Raw genomic sequence first — 25,369 nt, forward strand, 5'->3', positions numbered from 1 at the left:
GATAAGAGCGTCTGCTAAATGACTAAAATGTAAATGTAATAGAACAGTGGCGCCTGGTAAGACAATGGGTGGCGAATTAGGTATTTTGTAAATATACAGCTGGTGCACTATATCTAAGGAAGTCTCGAGCTATTGCTCGCCTGAGATTGAGTATATCATGATAAGCTGTAGACCACACTACCTACTGAGAGAGTTCTCATCTGTATTCTTCATAGCTGTTTACATATCACCTCAGTCAGAGGTTGGCACTAAGATAGCATTGAATGAGCTGTATTCCGCCATAAGCAAACACCCAGAGGCGGCACTCCTAGTAGCCGGGGACTTTAATGCAAGGAAACTTAAGTCAGTTTGACCAAATTTCTATCAGCATGTTAAATGTGCAACAAGAGGGAAAAGAACTCTAGACCACCTATACTCCACACATAGAGAGGCATACAAAGCTCTCCCTCGCCCTCTATTTGGCAAATCTGACCATAATTCCATCCTCCTGATTTCTGCTTACAAGCAAAAATTTAAGCAGGAAGCACCAGTGACTAGATCAATAAAAAAGTGGTCAGATGAAGCAGATGCTAAGCTACAGGACAGTTTTGCTAGGATGGACTGGAAAATGTTCCGGGATTCCTCCAATGGCATTGAGGAGTATACCACATCTGTCATTGGCTTCATCAATAAGTGCATCGATGACGTTGTCCCCACAGTGACCGTACGTACATACCCCAACCAGAAGTCATGGATTACAGGCAGCATCCGCACTGAGCTAAAGGCTAGAGCTGCCGCTTTCAAGGAGCGGGACTAACCCGGAAGCTTATAAGAAATATTGCTATGCCCTCCGACGAACCATCAAACAGGAAAAGCATCAACACAGGACTAAGATCGAGTCGTATTACACCGGCTCTAACGCTCGTCGGATGTGGCAGGGCTTGCAAACCATTACGGACTACAACGGGAAGCACAGACGAGAGCTGCCCAGTGACACAAGCCTACCAGACAAGCTAAACTACTTCTATGCTCGCTCGAGGCAAATAACACTGAAACATGCATGAGAGCACCTTCTGTACCGGAAGACTGTGTGATCACGCTCTCCACAGCCGATGTGAGTAAGACCTTTAGACAGGTCAACATTCACAAGGCTGCAGGGCCAGACGGATTACCAGGACGTGTACTGCGAGCATGCGCTGACCAACTAGCAAGTGTCTTCACCGACATTTGCAACCTGTCCGAGTCTTTAATATCAACATGTTTTAAGCTGTGCCCAAGAACACTAAGGTAACCTGCCTAAATGACTATCGACCCGTAGCACTCACGTCTGTAGCCATGAAGTGCTTTGAAAGGCTAGTCATGGCTCACATCAAAGCCATCACCCCAGAGACCCTAGACCCACTCCAAACTGCATACCACCCCAACAGATCCACAGATGATGCAATCCCTATTGCACTCCACACTGCCCTTTCCCACCTGGACAAAAGGAACACCTATGTGAGAATGCTATTCATTGACTCCAGCTCAGCATTCAACACCATAGAGCCCTCAAAGCTCATCAATAAAGTAAGGACTCTGGGACTAAACACCTCCCTCTGCAACCGGATCCTGGACTTCCTGACGGGCCGCCCCCAGGTGGTAAGGGTAGGTAACAACACATCCACCACGCTGATCCTCAACACAGGGGCCCCTCAGTGGTGCGTGCTCAGCCCCCTCCTGTACTCCCTGTTCACTCATGCGTGCATGGCCAGGCACGACTCCAACACCATCATTACATTTGCAGATGACACAGCAGTGGTAGGCCTGTGTGCACTTCACCAACAAAATAACATCCAAGCACACCAAGACAGTCGTGAAGTGGGCACAACAAAACCTATTCACCCTCAGGAGACTGAAAAGATTTTGCATGGGTCCTCAGATCCTCAAAAGGTTCTACAGTTGCACCATCGAGAGCATCCTGACTGGTTGCATCACTGCCTGGTATGGCAACTGCTCGGCCTCCGACAGCAAGGCTCTACAGAGGGTAGTGCGAACGGCCCAGTACATCACTGGGGCCAAGCTTCCTGCCACCCAGAACCTATACCAGGCAGTGTCAGAGGAAGGCCCTAAAAATTGTCAGACTCCAGCCACCCTAGTCATAGACGGTTCTCTCTGCTAACGCACGGCAAGCAGTACCGGAGAGCCAAGTCTAGGTCCAAGAGGCTTCTAAACAGCTTCTACCCCCAAGCCATAAGACTGCTGAACATCTAGTCAAATGGCTACCCAGCCTATTTGCATTACCCCCCCCCCCCTCCACTGTCACTCTCTGTTGTCATCTATGCATAGTCACTTTAATAACTCTATCTACATGTACATACTATTTCAACTAACCGGTGCCCCTGCACATTGACTCTGTACCGGCACCCCCCTGTATATATTGTTATTTTTTACTGCTGCTCTTAAATACTTGCATCTCTTATTCTTATCTGTATTTTTTTTTTGAAACTGCACTGTTGGTTAGGGGCTCGTAAGTAAGCATTTCACTGTAAGGTCTACCTGTTGTATTCGGCGCATGTGAATTATAAAATGTAATTTTGATTTAACTGCCAAAATAAAGGAAACACCAAGTGTATAAATACGGCACTGGGCCACCACGAGTCGCCAGAACAGCTTCAATGCATCTTGGCATAGATTCTACAACTGTCTGGAACTCTATTGGAGGGATGCAACAACATTCTTCCACGAGAAGTTCCATCATTTGGTGTTTTGTTGAAGGCGGTGGAAAATGTTGTCTCGGACACCGCTCCAGAATCTCCCATAAGTGTTCAATTGAGTTGAGATCTGGTGACTGACACACACACACACACTAAACCCCCTATGCTCCTTTGAAATAAGATGCATTTAAAATATGCAATATGCTGTACCACACCCGTTCCATGAATTAAACTTCGACCCACCAGCACCATCACCCACTTATCCTAAGGCAGCTCAACTTACCCCGTAAATTGTGCCAAGAGACCAATTTTTTGCGACAAGTTATGTTTTAAAACTGTTATGTTTACATTAATTCTGATTATTTCCAGGAATACACAAAATGCTGAAATATATGTAGATATCTTTGTTATGAAGAATGCTATTTCCCTTGACGTAATGATGCTAAATGTATAAAATGGCTCAACATACCCAACTCTCCTCTATATCTTTGTAGTGAGTGATTTTCAAGGCAGTAACACAATGACATAAAACTGAGGGACATACATGACACTAGTAACAAAAAAAGTATTTTAATAGCCTTTGTTTTTATTGATCTATACATTATATTTAATACTTTTGTTCACTTTCTAGCATTCAAAATAACAGATCTCTAAATCCCAAAAATACATTACTACTGGGAGAAGCCAATTTGCTTACCTTAAGCACTTTAATGATTGCATTAACAAAGTTTTGCCGATAACGGACTTGCATTATTTTATCATTGATTAACAGATCAATATGAAGTAAAACATGTATGATGTGTAACTATGTCATTTTAAAGTGTTTTTCATGGTTGCAAAGTCCAGGGATGCAAATGCCACTGCAATTCAAGTACAACCCACCAAGCACATTTGTTTTTAAGTGCATGGACAAACTGTTATAAACTGTCACAACATACGGTGGAGGATAGTAGCCATTTCGATACTTCCAATTCATTAAAGACAGTGCTACACACACACAATGAGCTGCAGTCAGTCAGGGAAACTGCTAAACTGACGAGCTCTCCCCTGTCATTTCATTGCTCCTCTCCCTCTTCTTTCCTCCTCCTCCTCCTCCTCCTCCTCCTCCTCCTCCTCCTCTCCTGTGCTGGCCTGGAGGGGATATGAATGATTCGGCTGATTTCCCTGTACAGGAGCTGGGTAAAGGCAGGGCCTCTAATTCAATCATGTGGCCGGGTTTTATCAATGACTCTTCAGCAGCTACAGCACCAGCCTATCAGCCTCCATCCCTTGGTTAAGACATGTGGGCTCTTTCAACTCCCTCAACACCCCCATCACCATGCTAAAATGTACCATCACACACTGCAAACAGTTCTCCAACAGGTGCAAATACACTCATTGACATGGAACTGAAAACAGATAAAACTCACCAAGGCAAGGCAAAAACATTTGAAATGTCACACTCCAGTGAGAGCAAGACAACGAAGAAAGGATGCAAGAGAGAAAGAGAATTTGACCCCACACACAAACAAACAATATTCTCTGTATTCACTCAATTTGAGGTGGTCACTGTGGGCTAGGGATTATCCCAGAAAAAGCCTGAGAGTAGGTGAGAGTTTCATGACGTGTGTGTGCATCCTCTTTCAAGTCATCCAGAGGAGAGGACTGGGAGCCCTTACTTGGACAAATTATTGTTATTTTATTGTGTTACCATTTCATTTTGTTTATTTATTTTTTCTTACTTTTTAACTGAGCGTTGTTGGGTAAGGGCTCATGAGTAAGCATTTCACAGTAAAGTCTACGCCTGTTGTATTCGGTGCATGAGACAAATACAATTTGATTTGATTCACAGGTCACAGCTGGCAGAAGACATCACATCTTTACTCCATATCCCCAGAGAATTCCGTATGGAGAAGTTGTAAAATGTACCAACCTTATGTCCTCAACTTAATAGCACCCTATGGATCACCAAATACTAAGACACACATTAACACTTAGAGAGTGGTGTTCATAACTGTATGTGTGCTGAGCGATCTGCCCCTTCATGTTGCATTTTTATTTGACCTTTATTTAACTAGGCAAGTCAGTTAAGAACAAATTCTTATTTTCAATGATGGCCTAGGAACAGTGGGATTGATCAAAGGAAAGAAGTTATTCACATACTGCAGGCCTCCATGACAGGCTCAGTATGATTGGAGAGGAGAAGGAATTAGAAGATGACACACAAACATAAAACACACACACACACACACTACATGGCTCTATGCTAAAAAAAATAAAATAAGACGTGAATCTGTGGAGGTAGCTAGTCTCGTGAGGTAGATTCCCCAGGTCCCCTATGGTGAGTAATCTCCACACAGCCATGCAGCACTTGGCTATTTTTATACTGTAAATCAGGAAAATGTTCTCTTTCTCCCTGGGCTTCCCATGGGTAATCAGCTGCAGTATGGGCTGGGCGTCTCTAGCAATGGCCCATGGAGAAGCAGCCTCACCAGGTGGCCCCATGGGAGGGAGGTGTCTACATGTCCCTGCTCGTTTAAGAGACAGATTAAAGCTTTCTCAGCTCAGCTGCACAGCAGGCACCAGCCACTAACTACCTATTTGACTTAAAGAGAAGGACCAGCACTGTGCTATGTATGCATTCAGTACTGCAAGGTAGGCTCTAGTTAGGGAGACCAAAACTGCAATACCTTGCTCTCTCTACCTCTCGCTCACCCCCCCCCCCCCACCCCATGTCTCTTCATCCTCCTCTCCATCTCTCTACTATAGTGACATTGCAGCACTATTTACAGCACTATATTGCATGATACAAAGCAATAGCATGTAATCTTTTAGAGACTCCCAGTATGATGTCACCATCTAAAAGCTGTAATAGGTCAAAAGGGACACTGTCATCACAACGTAAATAACTTCACAGGAGGCATCTGGGAATACTGTATTATAGTGAATTAGGAAGTGATGTCTCCTTTACAGTATTTACAGTCCACAGTAGCTCTGTGTTGGCCAACTCTCATGTTCCCCACCAACCCACCAGCAGCAGCCCCAGCTCACCACCAACCCACCAGAAGCAGTCCCAGCTCACCACCAACCCACCAGAAGCAGTCCCAGCTCACCACCAACCCACCAGCAGCAGCCCCAGCTCACCACCAACCCACCAGCAGCAGCCCCAGCTCACCACCAACCCACCAGCAGCAGCCCCAGCTCACCACCAACCCACCAGCAGCAGCCCCAGCTCACCACCAACCCACCAGCAGCAGCCTCAGCTCACCACCAACCCACCAGCAGCAGTCCCAGCTCACCACCAACCCACCAGCAGCAGCCCCAGCTCACCACCAACCCACCAGCAGCAGCCCCAGCTCACCACCAACCCACCAGCAGCAGCCCCAGCTCACCACCAACCCACCAGCAGCAGCCCCAGCTCACCACCAACCCACCAGCAGCAGCCCCAACTCACCACCAACCCACCAGCAGCAGCCCCAGCTCACCACCAACCCACCAGCAGCAGCCCCAACTTACCACCAACCCACCAGCAGCAGCCCCAGCTCACCACCAACCCACCAGCAGCAGCCCCAACTCACCACCAACCCACCAGCAGCAACCCCAACTCACCACCAACCCACCAGCAGCAACCCCAGCTCACAAACACCCATCTAGCAGCCTCAGCTAAGACCTGAGGGTGTCTCTCTCTCCACTAGCCACCTCCTGCTGTGGCTGGCCAGGCAGAGACACTGTCTGACTGAACACTGTGGACCACTGACCACAGAAATACATTCCAGCTAGGTCAGGTTTACACATAAACTAAAGACAATCATAGTTATAGGATGCATAGTACCTAAAGTATGTTATTATGCAAAAACAAAAAGCCTTTTTGGTACATGGCCTTTAGCCAAGGTTGAAATTATATAGGGAGTCCACTTTAACCATATACTGACACTCGATATTCACAAACTGAAAATACTTTATATCCTAGGACAGGGGTTCCCAAACTTTTTTGCTTCGTGACCCAACAATTGAGGAGTGTTTTGAGTTGCGACCCACCATATGGGTTGAGTGGAGAAAAAACAGACCAAAGAAAAACTAGTGATGTACCATCTTGGCAGTGGAGATACAATTTTAAAGCAAATTTCCTGCAATTCTACACATTTTGCCATTGATCTGAAATAAAATCTTGCTGTTTTAAAGGCACATTTTCAGCAATTCTATAAATGTTGCCATGGAGCTGAGATAAAACGTTGCAGTTTTTAAACTCATTTCCTGCAATTCTACACATTGTGACAAAATGCTGTGTTCTAATGCTCAAACATGACAAAATCAACGGGGTCCTCATTGTCTAGCTCTTATTTAGTTGATTGTAAGTTCAAAAAAAATTAGGCTATTATTTAAAAATATATACACTACCGTTCAAAAGTTTGGGGTTAATTAGAAATGATCTTGCTTTTGAAAGAAAAGCACATTTTTGTCCATTAAAATAACATCAAATTGATCAGAAAAACAGTGTACACATTGTTAATGTTGTAAATGACTATTGTAGCTGGAAACTGCTGAATTTTTAGGGAATATCTACAGAGGCCCATTATCATCAACCGTCACTCCTGTGTTCCAATGGCACGTTGTGTTAGCTAATCCAAGTTTATCATTTTAAAAAGGCTAATTGATCATTAGAAAACCCTTTTGCAAGAGCTGAAAACTGAATTAAAGAAGCAATATAACTGGCCTTCTTTAGACTAGTTGAGTATCTGGAGCATCAGCATTTGTGGGTTCAATTACAGGCTCAAAATGGCCAGAAACAAATAACTTTCTTATGAATCTCATCAGTCTATTCTTGTTCTGAGAAATTAAGGCTGGGAGTGCTTTGGTGGTGGTAAAGTGGGAGATTTGTACAGGGTAAAAGGGATCTTGAAGAAGGAAGGCCATCACTCCATTTTGGAATGCCATGCCATGCCCTGTGGACGGCGCTTAATTGGAGCCAATTTCCTCCTACAACAGGACAATGACCCACAGCACAGCTCCAAACTATGCAATAACTGTTTAGGGAAGAAGCAGTCAGCTGGTATTCTGTCTATAATGGAGTGGCCAGCACAGTCACCGGATCTCAACCCTATTGAGCTGTTGTGGGAGCAGCTTGACCGTAAGAAGTGTCCATCAAGCCAATCCAACTTGTGGGAGGTGCTTCAGGAAGCATGGGGTGAAATCTCTTCAGATTACCTCAACAAATTGTGCCAAAGGTCTGCAAGGCTGTAATTGCTGCAAATGGAGGATTCTTTGACGAAAGCAAAGTTTGAAGGACACAATTATTTCAATAATTTGTATTTATTTATTTATAACCTTGTCAAGTCTTGACTATATTTCCTATTCATTTTGCAACTAATTTCATGCATGTTTTCATGGAAAACAAGGACATTTCTAAGTGAACCCAAACTTTTGAAAGGTAGTACAAGTCCATTATATTTTCTACAAAACAATTTTTGGTGGGCAATGCACAAAAAATATCCCGCGACTCACCTGGACCCTGACCTACAGTTTGGGAATCACTGCTCTAGGATACTGTAAGATTACCGCTATGAGAGTTTATCTGTGAGAGAGGAAGATGCCATCATCACACCACCAACTCCCAGGGGGTGAGAGCCTATCTGCAAAGAGGAAAAACACTTGAAAAAATCTATTTCAAGAGAAAGAAAAAAAAACAGGGTTGGCCCTAAACTTTGAGTTTGGAGTGACTGTACTGTGACTGAGGTGCTGGGAGCTCAGTGCATTACTGTCTGTCACTGTCTCAGGGTATGGGAAATACTGCGCTGAACAACACACAGGCAGGTCGTTCCTCCACTTCTAAGCCCTTTGAGAAGTGTAACTTGGTCAAAATAAACTTGAGATTTTACCTAATTTTACATTCTGTCAAAGAGCACATGTTCAACTTCATAAAATACATGTTTTCCCATTGCAAAAAAATACTATAGTAAGAGCCTATTATTAAGTGCCAAATAAAGTAACAGGGTTGGCAGTAATAGGGTTGATGAATGGTAGCTTGTTGTGTGCAACGGAGTGGAAATGAAATGCAAAAACAAGTATATAGTTAAAACATTTATAGCCTGTGTATCTATGGGTAACAGGATTGATGTGTTATGCTCAACCCACTTAGTTTTCCACCACAAAACACCAGAAAATAACCAAAAAGAGTAGAACCAGCTCAACGTTCCTTTTGAAAAAAAGACCTAAAAAGGAATAGTTTCACCATATTAAAACAGAGAGTTCAGTTCAAGTAACAGGGTTGACAGACATAAATTAATCACTAATCACATTAAATAAATAAATAAATAATCTTCAGAAATGACTGTCAAAGCTACAGAACAACTAGGGCTTTACAATGATGGTGAAAGCTTGGAGAAATGTTGGGGTTAAGTGGGTTAAAATCTTTCTAGAAGTCACATAGGGTTCACGGAATAACATGTCAAAATGCTATATTTTGTCACTTCAGCAAGTGTTTATTCATATTAAAAATATGATTCAGATAGATTAAATTCTCCATGTGGGCACTTCATGTAATAGAACAGGCTTTTAAAATTCAATATTGGTGAACAATTTCTACTTAAAATATCTTAGGGACGCAAAAGGCGTGGAACAACCCAGGTATATTTATATCTCCCTCCCTCTGGGAGTGTTTTGTGTTTCCATTGTACTATTTATTTTGTGCTTTGAGAATGTAGCCTAACAGTGGATTTAATTAAATACTGGAGGAGAGACAGGCTAATAGAAAACTGTCAGACAGGAAGAGAGGATAACAAGATAAAGAGAGGGAAATGGAAGAAGAAGAATGAGCAAGCAGTTACAGTATATCCTAAAGGTATTGTGAATCTGAGTACTTACTAGACCTCTGTCTTGCTTCACATTCTTTAATGGAACACAGCTGATCTGTCCATCAAACCTGTCATTCTCTCTCTCGTTCTGAGGCTACAAAGAAGAGTTACTCTATGAACAATCAAACACCCAAGAAACTTTTTATAATGAAATTGGCCCCAAATTCCAAATGCTCACTTTGTCCCCTAAATCAGGCACATTCCTTCATATGATGCGGGAAATAGGGCTGTTGCGGTGACTGTATTACCAGCACACGGCGGTCACGAGTCCTGAAAGCAGTCAAATTACACATGACCGTTTAATCATGGTAATTAGGCTTCTCCAAGCGCTGATGCTGCTGCTGGTCATTAGTAGCCTACCAACTTGCTAACTGCCTGGTAGTCAGCACTATTGTCCCTCTAATCAAATAAGCTCATGTTGTGCATTATTTCTATAGGCTATGCAATTGCGGGAAAAAGCTGAGTGATGGCCCCTAATAAAAAGAGGAGGATCCCATCAGCTTTCTACAGGCTAGACCTAAAATATTTATAAGCACATTGCTTATATTTACAACATGAGTACAGCCTACCTGGCTGGAATGAATTAAACCACAGGGAAAAGCCTCCTCCATTCGCTATTTAAGTGCAAAGATGACATGTATTTTTCCCCCGCTGCCCCTGTTTCTATACAGGTGCATGATAATGGTCCATTCTAAATCAAAACAAATGTCACACATATATTATTTAGTATATGTAAAGACAAGATTAAATCAAGAAAATTCTGATGGGTGACAATATTAGCCTTTCACTTGTGAATGATGCCCAGCATAGGAAATAATGCCTTTTTTTTGCGGCTTTTTCTAATCATATTCGGACACCTTATGTATCCTGGCCCATAGGCCTACATGTTTTAATAAGGTTTGTATCACAACTAAAGTGGGAAAATAACTTCTTACAATTAAGCACATTAATCTGCTTTACAAGGGGTGTAGAGACTAACTGGCATAAATAAGCAGGGCCTGAGTTTCAAGTTTGGGGAAGATAATTTTCACATTAAAAATGCACCTTAATAATAAAAGCATTACATGCATAATTGCATTTGCGGTCACTTTTGATAATGGTGTTTTCCGCTGATGGAACATTCCCGCTTATAGCCTACTACCATATGCGCATTGCTGCACTTATAACGTGAAAAAATAGTTTAAGAGTTTATCAACATTTTAAGCTAAACGTTCCGATCTGTTGCGTCGGCCACATTGCATAAAAAATATTTTTTGATGCTAGTGGTTGTATTAATTTGGGTATCACATCCCACAACTGTCCCAGACTATGTTTGGAATATTTATTTCTCGCACAGAATAGAAGAGGTTGACTTTTGTACTATGTGGGATAGTAGATTGACATAGGCTAGTGCTTTTGCTGTTCATCAGGCTTACTCATCTTGTTGGCTGACGAAAAGTAAATGTGGACAGTTCTTCCAATATCTTCAATATGCACCTCGGAATTGGATAAGGACGTGCACAGTTGCATGCCTGGTGTGTCTGTCTTCACTTGTAGCCTGTGAGAAAGACCCGATCACGTGTCGGAGATCCATGTGAGTGAGAGGCGCTTCGGATTGCGCAGCACACTCAGGGAAAACGGCACAACACAGCACTGCGGGCCGCAAAAGGCATGGATTTTTTTAGGGTGCATTACGGCCACAAAGGGGATGGCGTCGTGAAATTTGAGGCATTATCAAGTGCTTGTCAAATTGTGAATGAGATACTATTGGAGTGAGTTCAGCCTGCGCAAAAAACTAAGCAGAGCTCATTCCTTTCAAGTGACTTTTTTCAAATCATCATTAGAGTCTCCTGCAGGCTTACAATGTGTTAAAAATCAAAACATATAGCCCACCATTTGTATAACAACTAAAGTTACATTAATAACTCTAAATTAAGCATATAGGAGTACCCATTTCTTTGTTAAATAATGTTATTTGACACGTCGAATAGTGTTTTTTGACACACAAAGACCCAAACGGCGTTACATAGAAATCCTAGTTGAGATTGAAATGACTGAACAAATGAACAATGAAACAGCACAGCAAGTAAGTGAAAGAAATAGGTTTGATTATGCTTTACTGGTAATGGGGACATACGTACATTTTTTGGGGGGGGGGGGTCAGTGTGTGTGCGCGTGTGCGTGTGTGTGTAACCTTTATTTAACTAGGCAAGTCAGTTAGGAACAAATTCTTATTTACAATGACGGCCTACACCGGCCAAACCCGGACGATGCTGGACTAATTGTGCACCGCCCTATGGGACTCCCAATTACATGATACAGCCTGGATTCTAACCAGGTTGTCTGGTAGTGACGCCTCAAGCACTGAGATGCAGTGCCTTAGACCGCTGCGCCACTCGGGAGCCCAATATATAAGGTCCCACAGTTGACAGTGCATGTCAGAACAAAAACCAAGCCAGAGCAAAAACCAAGCCACGAGGTCGAAGGAATTGTCCGTATAGCTCCGAGACAGGATTGTGTCGAGGCACAGATCTGGGGAAGGGTACCAAAAAAGGTCTGCAGCATTGAAAGTCCCAAGGACACAGTGGCCTCCATCATTCTTAAATGGAAGACGTTTGGAACCACCAAGACTCTTCCTAGAGCTGACGTCTTATAGCCAACATTTATTTTGCAGCAGTGCTACCTGCCGGCAGTAAGCTTATCTTATTTGATTGAGAGATTCAATCATCATTAAGTAACATAATGGTTGGGGACACTGAATATTTACATTCACGCTCTTTGAAATATATATTTTTTTACTTTTTCCCAAAAGTATTTAACTGCAGGGCACTCCCACATAGGGCTGTGGCGGTGATTGTCAAGCAAATATCTGTTGGTCTCATGGTAATTGACCGTTAATTAACATAAACACATTTAGGATATCCTGGCTTCCATACATAGCCTACAAGCCATTTTAAAAAGTCAAATAAATCCATGACATATAGCCTACACCTTCACTGGGGCTGCTGGGGCTGCTGCTGGTGGGTTGGTAGTGATCTGGGGCTGCTGCTGGTGGGTTGTTGTTGAGCTGGGACTGCTGCTGGTGGAGCATGATATGAAGAAAATAATATCATACTCTGAGTTGTCCTTATGTTAAGTCCTGATGTGGCTATGCCAATTGGGGCTACTCTAGTTCATTTAACAGACAAGATTTGCTTATTATTCCGTGGTATAATTTTATATTATTTTATAGTATGAAGAATACAATTGAACAAAGCTGAATAAAATATAAATATTTTCTCCCAACGATTTGAGGTAGTGCGCACATGCGGCTATTCTGTGTTGAGCTGTTAAAACCTGTTTGGTATAGGGGGCGGTATTTTCACATCCGGATGAAAAGCATGCCTAAAGTAAACTACCTGCTACTCAGGCCCAGAAGCTAGGATATGCATATAATTGGTAGATTTGGATAGAAAACACTCTAAAAACAGTTTCTAAAACTGTTAAAATTATGTCTGTGAGTATAACAGAACTTATTTGGCAGGCGAAAACCTGAGGACACCCAGGAATATTTTATTTGAGGTCACTCTCTTTTCAATGGGATTTCTATGGGGATCTAGATTTCTAAGGCACTTGCTTGCAGTTCCTATCACTTCCACTGGATGTCAACAGTCTTTAGAAATTGGTTGATGTTTTTCCTTTGAGAAATTAAGCAGTAGGGCAGTTCAGAACGAGGATCGAGTGAAGTGTACTGTTGTGGTTGGGGCGCATGACCTGAAAGCTCGCTCCACTTTGTTTTTATCCGCTATTGAACGCAGTTTATCCCGTCTTAAATTTGATCGATTATTTACCTTAAAAATACCTAAAGTTGTATTAGGAAAGTTGTTTGAAAAGTTTGGACAAAGCTTACAGGTAACTTTGAGATATTTTGTAGTCACGCTGTGCAAGTTGGAACCGGTGTTATTTTCAATCAAACGCGCCAAATAAATGGACATTGTGGATATATAACGACGGAATTAATCTAACAAAAGGACCATTTATGATGTTTATGGGACATATTGGAGTGCCAACAGAAGAAGCTCGTCAAAGGTAAGGCATGAATTATATCGTTATTTCTGACTTTTGTGTTGTGCCTGGCGGGTTGAAATATGATGGTCTGTGTTTGTTTGCTTGATGCTATCCTCAGATAATAGCATTGTTTGCTATCGCCGTAAAGCATTTTTGAAATCTGACACGTAGGCTGGATTCACAACAAGTGTAGCTTTAATTTGGTATATTGAATGTGTGATTTCATGAAAGTTAAATTTTTATAGTAATTTATTTGAATTTGGCGCTTTGCATTTTCACTGGATGTTGGCCAGGTGGGACGCTACCATCCCAGAGAGGTTAACCGGTCAAATAACCTTGTTGACCAATCAGGACCTGAATATGACTGCACGTCACATAATAATTTAACGCATTCATTACATTTTTACGGAGTTATTACACCTTGATTACACTATCACTCGTATTTCACGTCACAACAATTCATCAATACGTATGCTATGATGCAGGAAAAGTTGTTTCGCACACCTACAGTGCTGGTCATAAAAAAAGATAGCTAGCTCATGGATGCAAACAATGTTCTTCCCCAAAAACATAGAAATATGACATCTGTTTCAGTAGCTAACTATATAGACAGGTGTCATCTAAAATAACACAGTTCTTATTTGATTGATGGTGGTCAGACCCATCTACAGTTGAAGTCGGAAGTTTACATACACCTTAGCCAAATACATTTAAACTCAGGTTTTCATAATTCCTGACATTTAATCCTAGTAAAAATTCCATGTCTTACATCAGTTAGGATCACCACTTTATTTTAAGAATGTGAAATGTCAGAATAGTAGAGAGAATGATTTATTTCAGCTTTTATTTATTTCATCACATTCCCAGTGGGTCAGAGGTTTACATACACTCAATTAGTATTTGGTAGCATTGCCTTTAAATTGTTGAACTTGGGTCAAACATTTTGGGTAGCCTTCCACAAGCTTCCCACAATAAATTGGGTGAATTTTGGCCCATTCCTCCTGACAGAGCTGGTGTAACGGAGTCAGGTTTGTAGGCCTCCTTGCTCGCACACGCTTTTTCAGTTCTGCCCACAAATGTTGAGGTCAGGGCTTTGTGATGGCCACTCCAATACCTTGACTTTGTTGTCCTTAAGCCATTTTGCCACAACTTTGGAAGTATGCTTGGGTTCATTGTCCATTTGGAAGACCCATTTGCGACCAAGCTTTAACTTCCTGATTGATGTCTTGAGATGTTGCTTCAATATATCCACATCATTTTCCTACCTCATGATGCCATCTATTTTGTGAAGTGCACCAGTCTCCCCTGCAGCAAAGCACCCCCACAACATGATACTGCCACCCCCGTGCTTCACGGTTGGGATGGTGTTCTTTGGTTTGCAAGCCTCACCTTTTTCCTCCAAACATAACGATGGTCATTATGGCCAAACAGTTCTATTTTTGTTTCATCAGACCAGAGAACATTTCTCCAAAAAGTACGATCTTTGTCCCCATGTGAAGTTGCAAACCGTAGTCTGGCATTTTTATGGAGGTTTTGGAGCAGTGGCTTCTTCCTTGCTGAGCGGCCTTTCAGGTTATGTCGATATAAGACTAGTTCTACTGTGGTTATAGATACTTTTGTACCTGTTTCCTCCAGCATCTTCACAAGGTCCTTTGCTGTTTTTCTAGGATTGATTTGCACTTTTCGCACCATAGTACGTTCATCTCTAGGAGACAGAATGTGTCTCCTTCCTGAGCGGTATGACAGCTGCGTGGTCCCATGGTGTTTATACTTGCGTACTATTGTTTGTACAGATGAACATGGTACCTTCAGGCGTTTGGAAATTGCTCCCAATGATGAACCAGACTTGAGGAGGTCCACAATTTTTTTATGAGGTCTTGGCTGATTTTCTCATGATGTCAAGCAAAGAGTTTGAAGGTAGGTCTTGAAATACATCCACAGGTACACCTCCAATTGACTCAAATTATGTCAATTAGCCTATCAGAATCTTCTAAATCCATGACATCATTTTCTGGAATTTTCCTCCCAAAAATCTGTATTTTTTTGTTGTTTAAAGGCACAGTCAACTTAGTGTATGTAAACTTCTGACCCACTGGAATTGTGATACAGTGAATTATAAGTGAAATAATCTCTCTGTAAACAATTGTTGGAAAAATTACTTGTGTCATGCGCAAAGTAGATGTCCTAACCGACTTGCCAAAACTATAGTTTGTTAACAAGAAATTTGTGGAGTGGTTGAAAAACAAGTTTTAATGACTCCAACATAAGTGTATGTAAACTTACGACTTCAACTGTATGTGAAGCTAGCCACAATAAGGATTAGCCACAATAGTGGACTTTGCAGTTAACCTTCAAAATAAAAGTGTGGCATAATTATACTATTTGTATTCATTTGCATCACTGTCAATGACAGACTTTAATTTGAAGGCAAACCGCAAATTCCACTATTGTGCCTAATCCTTATTGTGGCTAGCTTCACAACACATAACCCGATCCAGTCGAGCCTCACTAGCCAGATGAAGCTAGCTGGCTGCTTATAACGTTAGCTTTGGACAACAGGGTTAAGTAGCTGGCTAGCTATTTATTTTCATGAACTGAAGTTAAATTTCAATAGGCAAACAACAAGTGGAAACCTAGCTAATACTTACTCACAAGGATTCCTAAATCATTGCTAAGATTAATGAAAATTACTGCAGTTTCTACTGGTCATTGTTTTCAGGCTGGTTGCATTGGTGCTAGCTAGGTACCAAGCTAAAGCTAGCTACCCTAGAAGTTGCGGTCGAACAAATGATGCTTTATTACCAACGCAGTATTGTAAACACATCGTCCGTGGCTGGTGTTTGCTTGTCTGCAGACTTTTTGTACAGCTTTGACAGTGCTACTGTATCATTTTTGACACGCAAAGACCCAAACGGCGTTCCATATTATGTATGTCATGAAGCTAATAGCAGTGATGCAATTACTGTGCAACTCCGGTAGGGAAACATCTGAAAAATAGCGCACTTGGTGTATGTACCGATGCTCAACCAGTTGGCGAAAGCCAACAGCACCAACGAGAGAGAACGGTTGATAGTCAAGGGCAATGAATTCCATTATCTTGGCTTTAATGGATTTCGCCTTTGAGTTGTCTCGCTGAAATGTTCTTACTCTTTCAAATGACGTCTCGACATGTTGACTGCTCGATCCACACAGCAGACATTGTGGGCTAGGTTAGGAATGCTGTGTTGCACGTGTAGTGCCAAATTTTACATGGCGTCATGTACCTACGTTATATAGGTATGCACGGTAGCTTTGACATCTGTTAATAACATCGACATTAAACTAGACATCGGGCAGATACTGATGTTGGCATTTTTAGCTAATATCGTCCGATTCCGATATGTTCACCGATATATCGTGCATCCCTAGTTATTGCTGGTGTAGCGAAATTTTTGTGCTTCTAGTTCCGACAGTGCAGCAATATCTAACAAGTAATCTAACAGTTCCACAACAACTACCTTATACACACAAATGTAAAGGAATGGAATTAATATATAAATATATGGACGAGCAATGTCAGAGCGGCATAGACTGAGATACAGTAGATAGTATCAAATACAGTATATACATATGAGATATTGTAAGTAATGCAAGATATGTAAACATTAAAGTGACATTATTAAAGTGACTAGTGTTCCATTTATTAAAAGTGGCCAACAATTTCAAGTCTGTGTATGTAGGCTGCTTCCTCTTTGGCTGTTTAATTAACAGTCTATTGGCCTTGAGATAGAAGCTGTTTTTCAGTCTATCGGTCCCAGCTTTGATGCATCTGTATTGACCTCACCTTCTGGTTGATAGCGGAGTGAACAGGCAGTGGCTTGGGTGGTTGTTGTCCTTGATGATCTTTTTGGCCTTCCTGTGACATCGGGTGCAGTAGGTGTCCTGAAGGGCAGGTAGTTTGCCCCCGGTGATGTGTTGTGCAGACCGCACCACCCTCTGGAGAGCCCTGCGGTTGCGGGCGGTGCATTTGCCGTAACAGGCGGTGATACAGGTTGCTCTCAAGCCAAATTTTGTCAGCCTCCTGAGGTTGAAGAGGCGCCATTGCGCCTTCTTCACTACACTGTCTGTGTAGGTGGACCATTTCAGTGATGTGTACGCCGAGGAACTTTCCACCTTCTCCACTGGTGTCCTGTCTATGTGGATCGGGGGGGGGGGGGGGGGGGGGGCTGTTTCCTGAAGTCCACGATCATCTCCTTTGTTTTGTTGATGTTGAGTGAGGTTATTTCCTGACACCACACTCCCAGAGCACTCACATCCTCCCTGTAGGCTGTCTCATTGTTGTTGGTAATCAAGTCTACTACTGTTGTGTCTGCAAACTTGATGATTGAGTTGGAGGCATGCATGGCCCCGCAGCCATGGGTGAACAGGGAGTACAGGAGGGTGCTGAGCAAGCTCCATTTTTGGGCCCCAGTGTTGAGGATCAGCGAAGTGGAGGTGTTGTTTCCTACCTTCACCACCTGGGGGCAGCCCGCCAGGAAGTCCAGGACCCAATTGCACAGGGTAGGGTTCAGACCTAGGGCCTCTAGCTTAATGATGAGCTTGGAGTGTACTATGGTGTTGAATGCTAAGCTATAGTCAATGAACAGCATTTTTACATAGGTATTCCTCTTGTCCAGATGGGATAGGTCCGTGTGCATTGCGATTGCATCGTCTGTGGATCTATTGGGGCGGTAAGCAAATTGAAGTGGGTCTAGGGTGTCAGGTAAGGTGATATAATCCTTGACTAGTCTCTCAAAGCACTTCATGATGACAGAAGTGAGTGCGGGACGATAGTCATTTAGTTCAGTTACATTTGCATTCTTGGGAATAGAGACAAATGGTGGCCATCTTGAAGCATGTGGGGACAGCAGACTGGGATAGGGAGAGATTGAATATGTCCATAAACACACCAGCCAGCTGAGGATACGGCTAGGGATGTCGTCTGGGCCGGCAATCTTGCAAGGGTTAACACGTTTAAATGTCTTACTCACAACGGCCACGGATAAGGAGAGCCTACAGTCCTTGGTAGCTGGCTGTGTCGGTGGCACTGTGTTATCCTCAAAGCGGGCAAAGAACGTGTTTAGCTTGTCTGTGAGCAAGGCGTTGGAGTCCGCGACGTAGCTGGTTTTCCTTTTGTAGTCCGTGATTGTCTGTAGACCTTGCCACATACATCTCGTGTCTGAGCCGTTGAATTGCAATTCCACTTTGTCTCTATACTGACTTTTCGCCTGTTTGATTGCCTTAAGGAGGGAATGACCACTCTGTTTGTATTTTGCCACATTCCCAGTCACCTTGCCATGGTTAAATGCAGTGGTTCGCTGCCAAAGGTGATTCAACAAAGTGCTGGTTAAGGATCTGAATACTTATGTACATCTGATATTTCAGTTTCTTATTTTTATAAATTTTCTTATTTTTTTTTCAAAAAACCTGTTTTGCTTTATCATTATGGGGTATTGTGTGTAGGTTGATGAGGGGAAAATTAAATAAAGCTGTAATGTAACAAAATGTGGAAAATGGCAAGCGGTCTGAATACTTTCCAAAATGCACCGTAGAACGCTATAGACTCACCAGCTCCCGCTTTCTCCCATTGTGCTCTTTATAACAAACACGTGACTGGCTTAACTATTCTGTGGAAGTACAGTAAGCTTCATAATGTAAAATAATGTGACAAGGCGAAATTAACTCAATCTGCTTTCTCTCGTAACATATTGCACAAGTTGACTGCAGGTATTTACTTAAAAAGTAGTTAGAAACATTAAAAAGTATTAACAAACTTCCAATAAATAGTTTCAACGGTATTGATGGTATTTGAAAACCATCCCGTAGGTATTTCCAAATACCCTGGTATACGGTATACTGCCCAACCCTACTGTAGTCTAAATACAATCAGTTCCATTTGTCCTCAAGACAGAATAACCATACTATGAGACAGCAGTCACAGCTCAGCACATTAACAGAAGCTATCCTTCCTCATCCGTCCTCAGCTCCATGCAGATAAGTCAGAGTGGAGACATGCTTCAGGCAGCACAGCCTTTTATGAGCCAAATTAACCATCAAGAGCACAGTTTAAGCATGCAACGGAGGAATGAGGGCTCATTTATATGGTTTCCAACTGTAATTCATATTTTATATTAACACAATCAATATGTCACAGCCCTGGTGCTAGACTGTAATTTCTTTGTCCTTGACGTGATTGCACCGTGGCTCTGGGCGGCAACTTGCTCATCCAATCAGTGAGAACATGAGGCCCGGTTCATCTCTGTCTCTGGGTGTCTCTACAGTGGTGGATCAGTGGGTAGCAGGCCCTCTCAGTGTGTCATTCTAGTACTATAGCTACTATCACTACTACGGTCACCTAAGTGTGGTCCGCCTTTCTAGGAGGCCAGCCTCTGTTCCTTATTGCCTCACTGAACTTCGGGGTCAGCTTCAGCGTGTGAAGTAACCAAAAAAGAGTTAAAGAAATCAAAATATATTTTATATTTGAGATTCTTCAAAGTAGCCACCCTTTGCCTTGATGACAGCTTTGTACACTCTTGGCATTCTCTCAACCAGCTTCATGAGGTAGTCACCTGGAATGCATTTCAATTAACAGGTGTGCCTTGTTAAAGGTTCATTTGTGGAATTTATTTCCTTCTTAATGCATTTGAGTCAATCAGTTGTGTTGTGACTAGGTAGGAGTGGTATACAGAAGATAGCCCTATTTGGTAAAATACCAAGTCTATATTATGGCAAGAACAGCTCAAATAAGCAAAGACAAATGACAGTCCATTATTACTTAAAGACATGAAGGTCAGTCAATACTGAACATTAAGAACTTTGAAAGTTTCTTCAAGTGCAGTCGCAAAAACCATCAAGCGCAATGATGAAACTGGCTCATGTGGACCGCCACAAGAAAGGAAGACCCAAAGTTACCTCTGCTGCAGAGGATAAGTTCATTAGAGTTAACTGCACCTCAGATTGCAGCCCAAATAAATGTTTCACAGAGTTCAAATAACAGACATCTCAAAATCAACTGTTCAGAGGAGACCGTGAATCAGGCCTTCATGGTCGAATTGCTGCAAAGAAACCACTACTAAAGGACACCAATAAGAAGAAGAGACTTGCTTCGGCAAAAAAACATGAGCAATGGATATTAGACTGGTGGAAATCTGTCCTTTGGTCTGATGAGTACAAATGTTAGATTTTTGATCTAACCGCTGTCTCTTTGTGAGACGCAGAGTAGGTGAACGGATGATCTCCGCATGTGTGGTCCATCTGTATGCCATCTGTAAATACGAATAAAATTGTTAAATTACGAGCCTTGTTGGTTAAGCCACAGAAAAAGTTAGCAACGTTCCCACTAGTCATGATTGGCTGATATAAATGAGTGGGCTGGACATGCCGAGAGAGGGGAGAGGATTGGTCTGCCATATTGAAGGCTGCTGTCTATATGAGTTCGTCAGTCTGTGTTTGTAATCCTGTCAAACACTGCTTTTTTATGTAAAAAATAAAAAATATATTGTGTAATGGAGCTGCATAAGTGTTGCTCTCTACCTTCTGGAGGATCAAGTTTTGAAATCAGTGGAATTAAAGTATGATAGCTAAAGAGATGGAGAAAACACCTGTCTCCGGATTACATCTTCAAACTAAGAGCAACTGTGGTATGGCATTCCTTACAGGGAGGCACGTCCATCATGCTTGATGATGTATACAGGTAAGATAGTCTAGCGATAGCTAGCTACATTTTCAGATATTACATGTTTTTAATTTTGACAGAAAGTGGTTTAATTTCAAGCTAAAGTGTACTGTTAGCTGGCTGGCTCCCTAGCTGACGTTACTATTTGTTTCCCAGAGCCATTTGTTTTCTAGTTAGAGCCTAATGTTAGCTAGCTAACATTGGACCTGGTTGGTTAGCTCCCAACACTGTGGCATTGTTGGCACTTTGTTCATTGTTGTTTAACTACCTAATGTCACCTGGCTGGCTCGTTAGCTAACGTTACGTGTGTGATCTTAAATGCTGTTTACCTAGCTAGATTCATGGTTTACCTTGCTAGCTAACGTTAGCTGGCTGGCTCCCTAGCGGATTCTATTCTACAATGTAGAAAATAATACAAATAAATGAGTAGGTGTGTCTGAAATATTGACTCGTACAGTACACACACACACACACACACACACACACACACACACACACACACACACACACACACACACACACACACACACACACACACACACACACACACACACACAACAGACTGACCAGGTGAAAGCTATGATCCCTTATTGATGTCACCTGTTAAATCCACTTCAATCAGTGTAGATGAAGGTGAGATAGGTTAAAGGATTTTTAAGCCTCAAGACAATTGAGACATGGATTGTGTATGTGTGCCTTTCAGTGGGTGAATGGGCAATACAAAAGATTTCAGTGCATTTGAACGGAGTATGGTAGTAGGTGCCAGGCACACTGGTTTGAGTGTGTCAAGAACTGCAACGCTGCTGGGTTTTTCACACTCAACAGTTTCCCGTGTGTATCAATAATGGTCCACCACCCAAAGGACATCCAGCCAACTTGACACAACTGCATCCCTGTTGAATGCTTTCGACATCTTGTAGAGTCCATGCCCCAAGGGCAAAAGGAGCTGCAACTCAATATTAGGAAGGTGTTCCTAATGTTTTGTAAATTCAGTGTACACCACACATGGTACATGGAGTGTGTGCCAGCCTGCCAGGCCACTCACTCACCTCATGCCGCGGGTGGAGTGGTTGTGGAAGTTCTGCAGAAGCTGTGGCACCCCCAGCATGGCCTCAAACAGCACGGCCAGGGAGCCCAGGCCCTCCACGAACAGCACAGAGTCCAGCAGGAGAAGGGTGAGGAAGGCACACAGCACCGTGAAGGCAAAACAGAATAGCAGGTAGTCCTCAAACGCACTCCAGCTCCAGAAGTAGCGCAGGTCCAGATCTAAGAGAGGGGGGGAGGGGGGAAAGAGAAGGGGGAGGAAGAGAGATCCCTTCATTAGAAAATGCACCATCACAGACATTAATTGAACACACCACACAAATCAATAGAGTGCAAGTAAGTGAATGAAACAGAGACTCAGAAGCTTTTTCATCAAATCAAAAACAATCTGGATCTGGACCCTGCAAGTGTCATTACTGGGCCCTTTCCACCACACAGAGCCAATACAAAGCTATAGAGAGCTATTCCTTAACTCATATAACCAGATTGTGCTTTCAAGCTCTGCTTTTTCAAAGTCAAGTCAAATGTAGCCGTTGAGGCTAAGCCTACACTCTGACCAATGAGAAAGGGACGCAACATGGCAGCTGAAAGAAAATGTGGTCACAGACCGAGAGCTCTTTTCTCACTGTAACAAATATTCATTATTCAGATATTCTAAGAATATTTAAACTTCCATCCATTATTTTCTGTTTGCACTGGCAGCCCAATAGGGTCGGCCTACTGTATATAGTAGCAGAGCCCTAGAGAGAAGACAAACTGTTCACAGAAAATAGAGGCATTTAAATACAGTTCCAGATCTGTTTCACTGACGTTAATATTGCCATTGTTCATCTAATTGTATTCTAATGCAATTCATGGACAAACAACCTAAAAGGAGAGAGAATGAGGAAGACTGCATGACATAAAAGCCAAGAACAGTCAGAAAGAAAGAGCCCCCTGAGGGTCACAAGCTGAAATAAGAGTAGCTAGGAGTGACCTAAAATCCAGAGACAATCATGCATACTGTGTCAGAGGTTCTCTGTCTGGTAATGGTATATATAGGACCAGTCAGCTTTTCACAAGACATCCCACATGATCAATGGCCTCATATTCCTTTGAAATTACTGTAGAGGGGGGAATAGAATGAGCTGACATCAGCTGAATGGGATTGATAGTTAAATAAGAGCCCATTTGTTAGTGAGCCGACGACTGTGACATTCCATATAGGAAGTGGTTGTGTTCCGCGTATTGTCATTAGGTTCTGCGTTCTGAGCGCCTGCACACAACAGCACCTGCCAGGGGTAACAGTGGCGACGGTGGGACACACCTGTCAGGAACACAGACCGCTACACACCATCGCCGGGCCCACGGCATTGTGGAAGAGGCAGAGTGAGACGTCTCATAGCGAGCACCGAGCAGCGTGCATGATTAATGATTAAGCTCCTACAGATCCAACACAGAGATAGGATCTGGGGGGGAGGGCAGGATGGATGATCAGAACAGAGAGGGGGACAGGACGCGTACACTCGCTTATGACAGCACGCACACGCATACACACGCACACACAGTGTCGCGTCCGTCCTTGCAGTGAGGGCCAGGGCCCACCACCGGTGCAGTGCCCTAGCGGTCACAGCACATGAATAATATCTGTAGAGCCAGACGCTGACACTGATATAATCTGAACAGGGCCTAGCAGAGAGGCTTTACTCAAAAAATAATCCTCAGAGGACTTCATTTTCACCTACAGAAAAATCTGATTTTACACCCCCCCCCCCCCCCCCTCCATCTGTTCTAGTGTGCTGGAAGCTTCAGGGGAGAGCTCTGCCCTTTGTCGGGAACATGAAAGCTTCCCTCCCTTTTAAATAAGACGGGCTAAGCACTACTGGCATTACTACAGCTTGCCCTGTTTTTCAAACTGCGGTCGGTTTTGCCCAAATACAGTATAGCTCCCTCTATCTATTCACTCCTCTCTCTCTCTCTCTCTCTCTCCATGCACTCCACCTCTCCTTTTAAAAGCCTGATAGTTTTATTTGCACACTCAAAAAACACCTACAGCAACTTGTCAAGTGAAACATAATGAAGAAACATAACCAATGAATCTGAATCACATCTAAAAGAACAAATCAGTAAATGTCCCTCTCATCTCCCCCTTTCAACCTCTCCTGTCATCCCCCTTTTTCTCTCTCTGCCATCCAGGCTCCTACAGCATCATAGGCAGGCCGGCCTTCCCAGTGAGATCCCTGGCATTGTGCTTAGCTTAGCCAGTCTGGAGAGGAGAGCAGACTTGTTGACAAGCCGCACTTCAAAAGACCCACACAAGAAGGTGCCGTACTGAGGAGGAAAAGTGGGGAGGTGAGGTGCTTCTTTTTTCAATAGCCCTTCAAAGATCAAACATTTCAATTACTAAAACAGCAACAAAAAAAAGTGCTCAATGAAAATTCTTCAAACATCTTGACAGTGTCGGTAATCCTGGGCAAACAGGTTTACAGCGGAGTCCACCACAACAGCTGCCAGTGTTAGCAGTGTTACAGTGCCCCATCAAGCTTGTCCATCTCAGCCCACAACAAGGAAAAGGAGAGGGAAAGAAATAGACCCATTTCACTCGAGGCATTTCATGTCATGCAGAGTACAGAGATATCAAGAGAAAGATAGCTAGAGAGAGGCCCAGAATATCCAAACTCATCATCCAGAGAGCCAACTTTGAGCCTCCCAGCCAGAGGAGACCCAGCTCGTGATGGGTCTACTCCATCACAGCCCACCCCATGCTCCAAATCTCACCCCAGGCCCCATGCCCCAGTTCCAAGGGAGCCCCAGTTCCAGATGCCATCCCTGCACTGCTGTCCTCCTGCAGGGTCACCAGGGCCAACCCAGCCACGCTCTCTGTCTGTCTTCTGAGCCCATGACTCTGGGACAGGTCAACCATCGGCACAGAGATACTGCCATTTCAGCTCATAGTACGCTCACGAGTATCGATTGTTCAAAGGGAGGTTGGATCCAGTTAGGTTGGATCCAAGATAATAAAAGCATTAAATCAGATCTGCCAGACAAACCAAGAGAACAACAGGAAGAAGGCGTACATAGTCAGCGTGGTCTGCACATATTTTACTCAGCATCACTCGGACTGT

General features: G+C 43.1%; 1 protein-coding gene across 1 annotated transcript in view; it reads right to left on the reverse strand.

Annotated features, from left to right (window-relative positions):
• Positions 1–25,369, reverse strand: part of si:dkey-246g23.2 (solute carrier family 66 member 2) — an 86,445-nt gene that overhangs the window by 25,310 nt on the left and 35,766 nt on the right. The window contains exon 4 of the mRNA XM_039018097.1: positions 22,271–22,487. Within this exon, the coding sequence (XP_038874025.1) occupies positions 22,271–22,487 (217 nt within the window). The remainder of the gene's footprint in view (positions 1–22,270; positions 22,488–25,369) is intronic.

This window comes from Salvelinus namaycush, chromosome 21 (assembly GCF_016432855.1).
Source record: "Salvelinus namaycush isolate Seneca chromosome 21, SaNama_1.0, whole genome shotgun sequence".
In the NCBI taxonomy this organism is placed as follows: domain Eukaryota; kingdom Metazoa; phylum Chordata; class Actinopteri; order Salmoniformes; family Salmonidae; genus Salvelinus; species Salvelinus namaycush.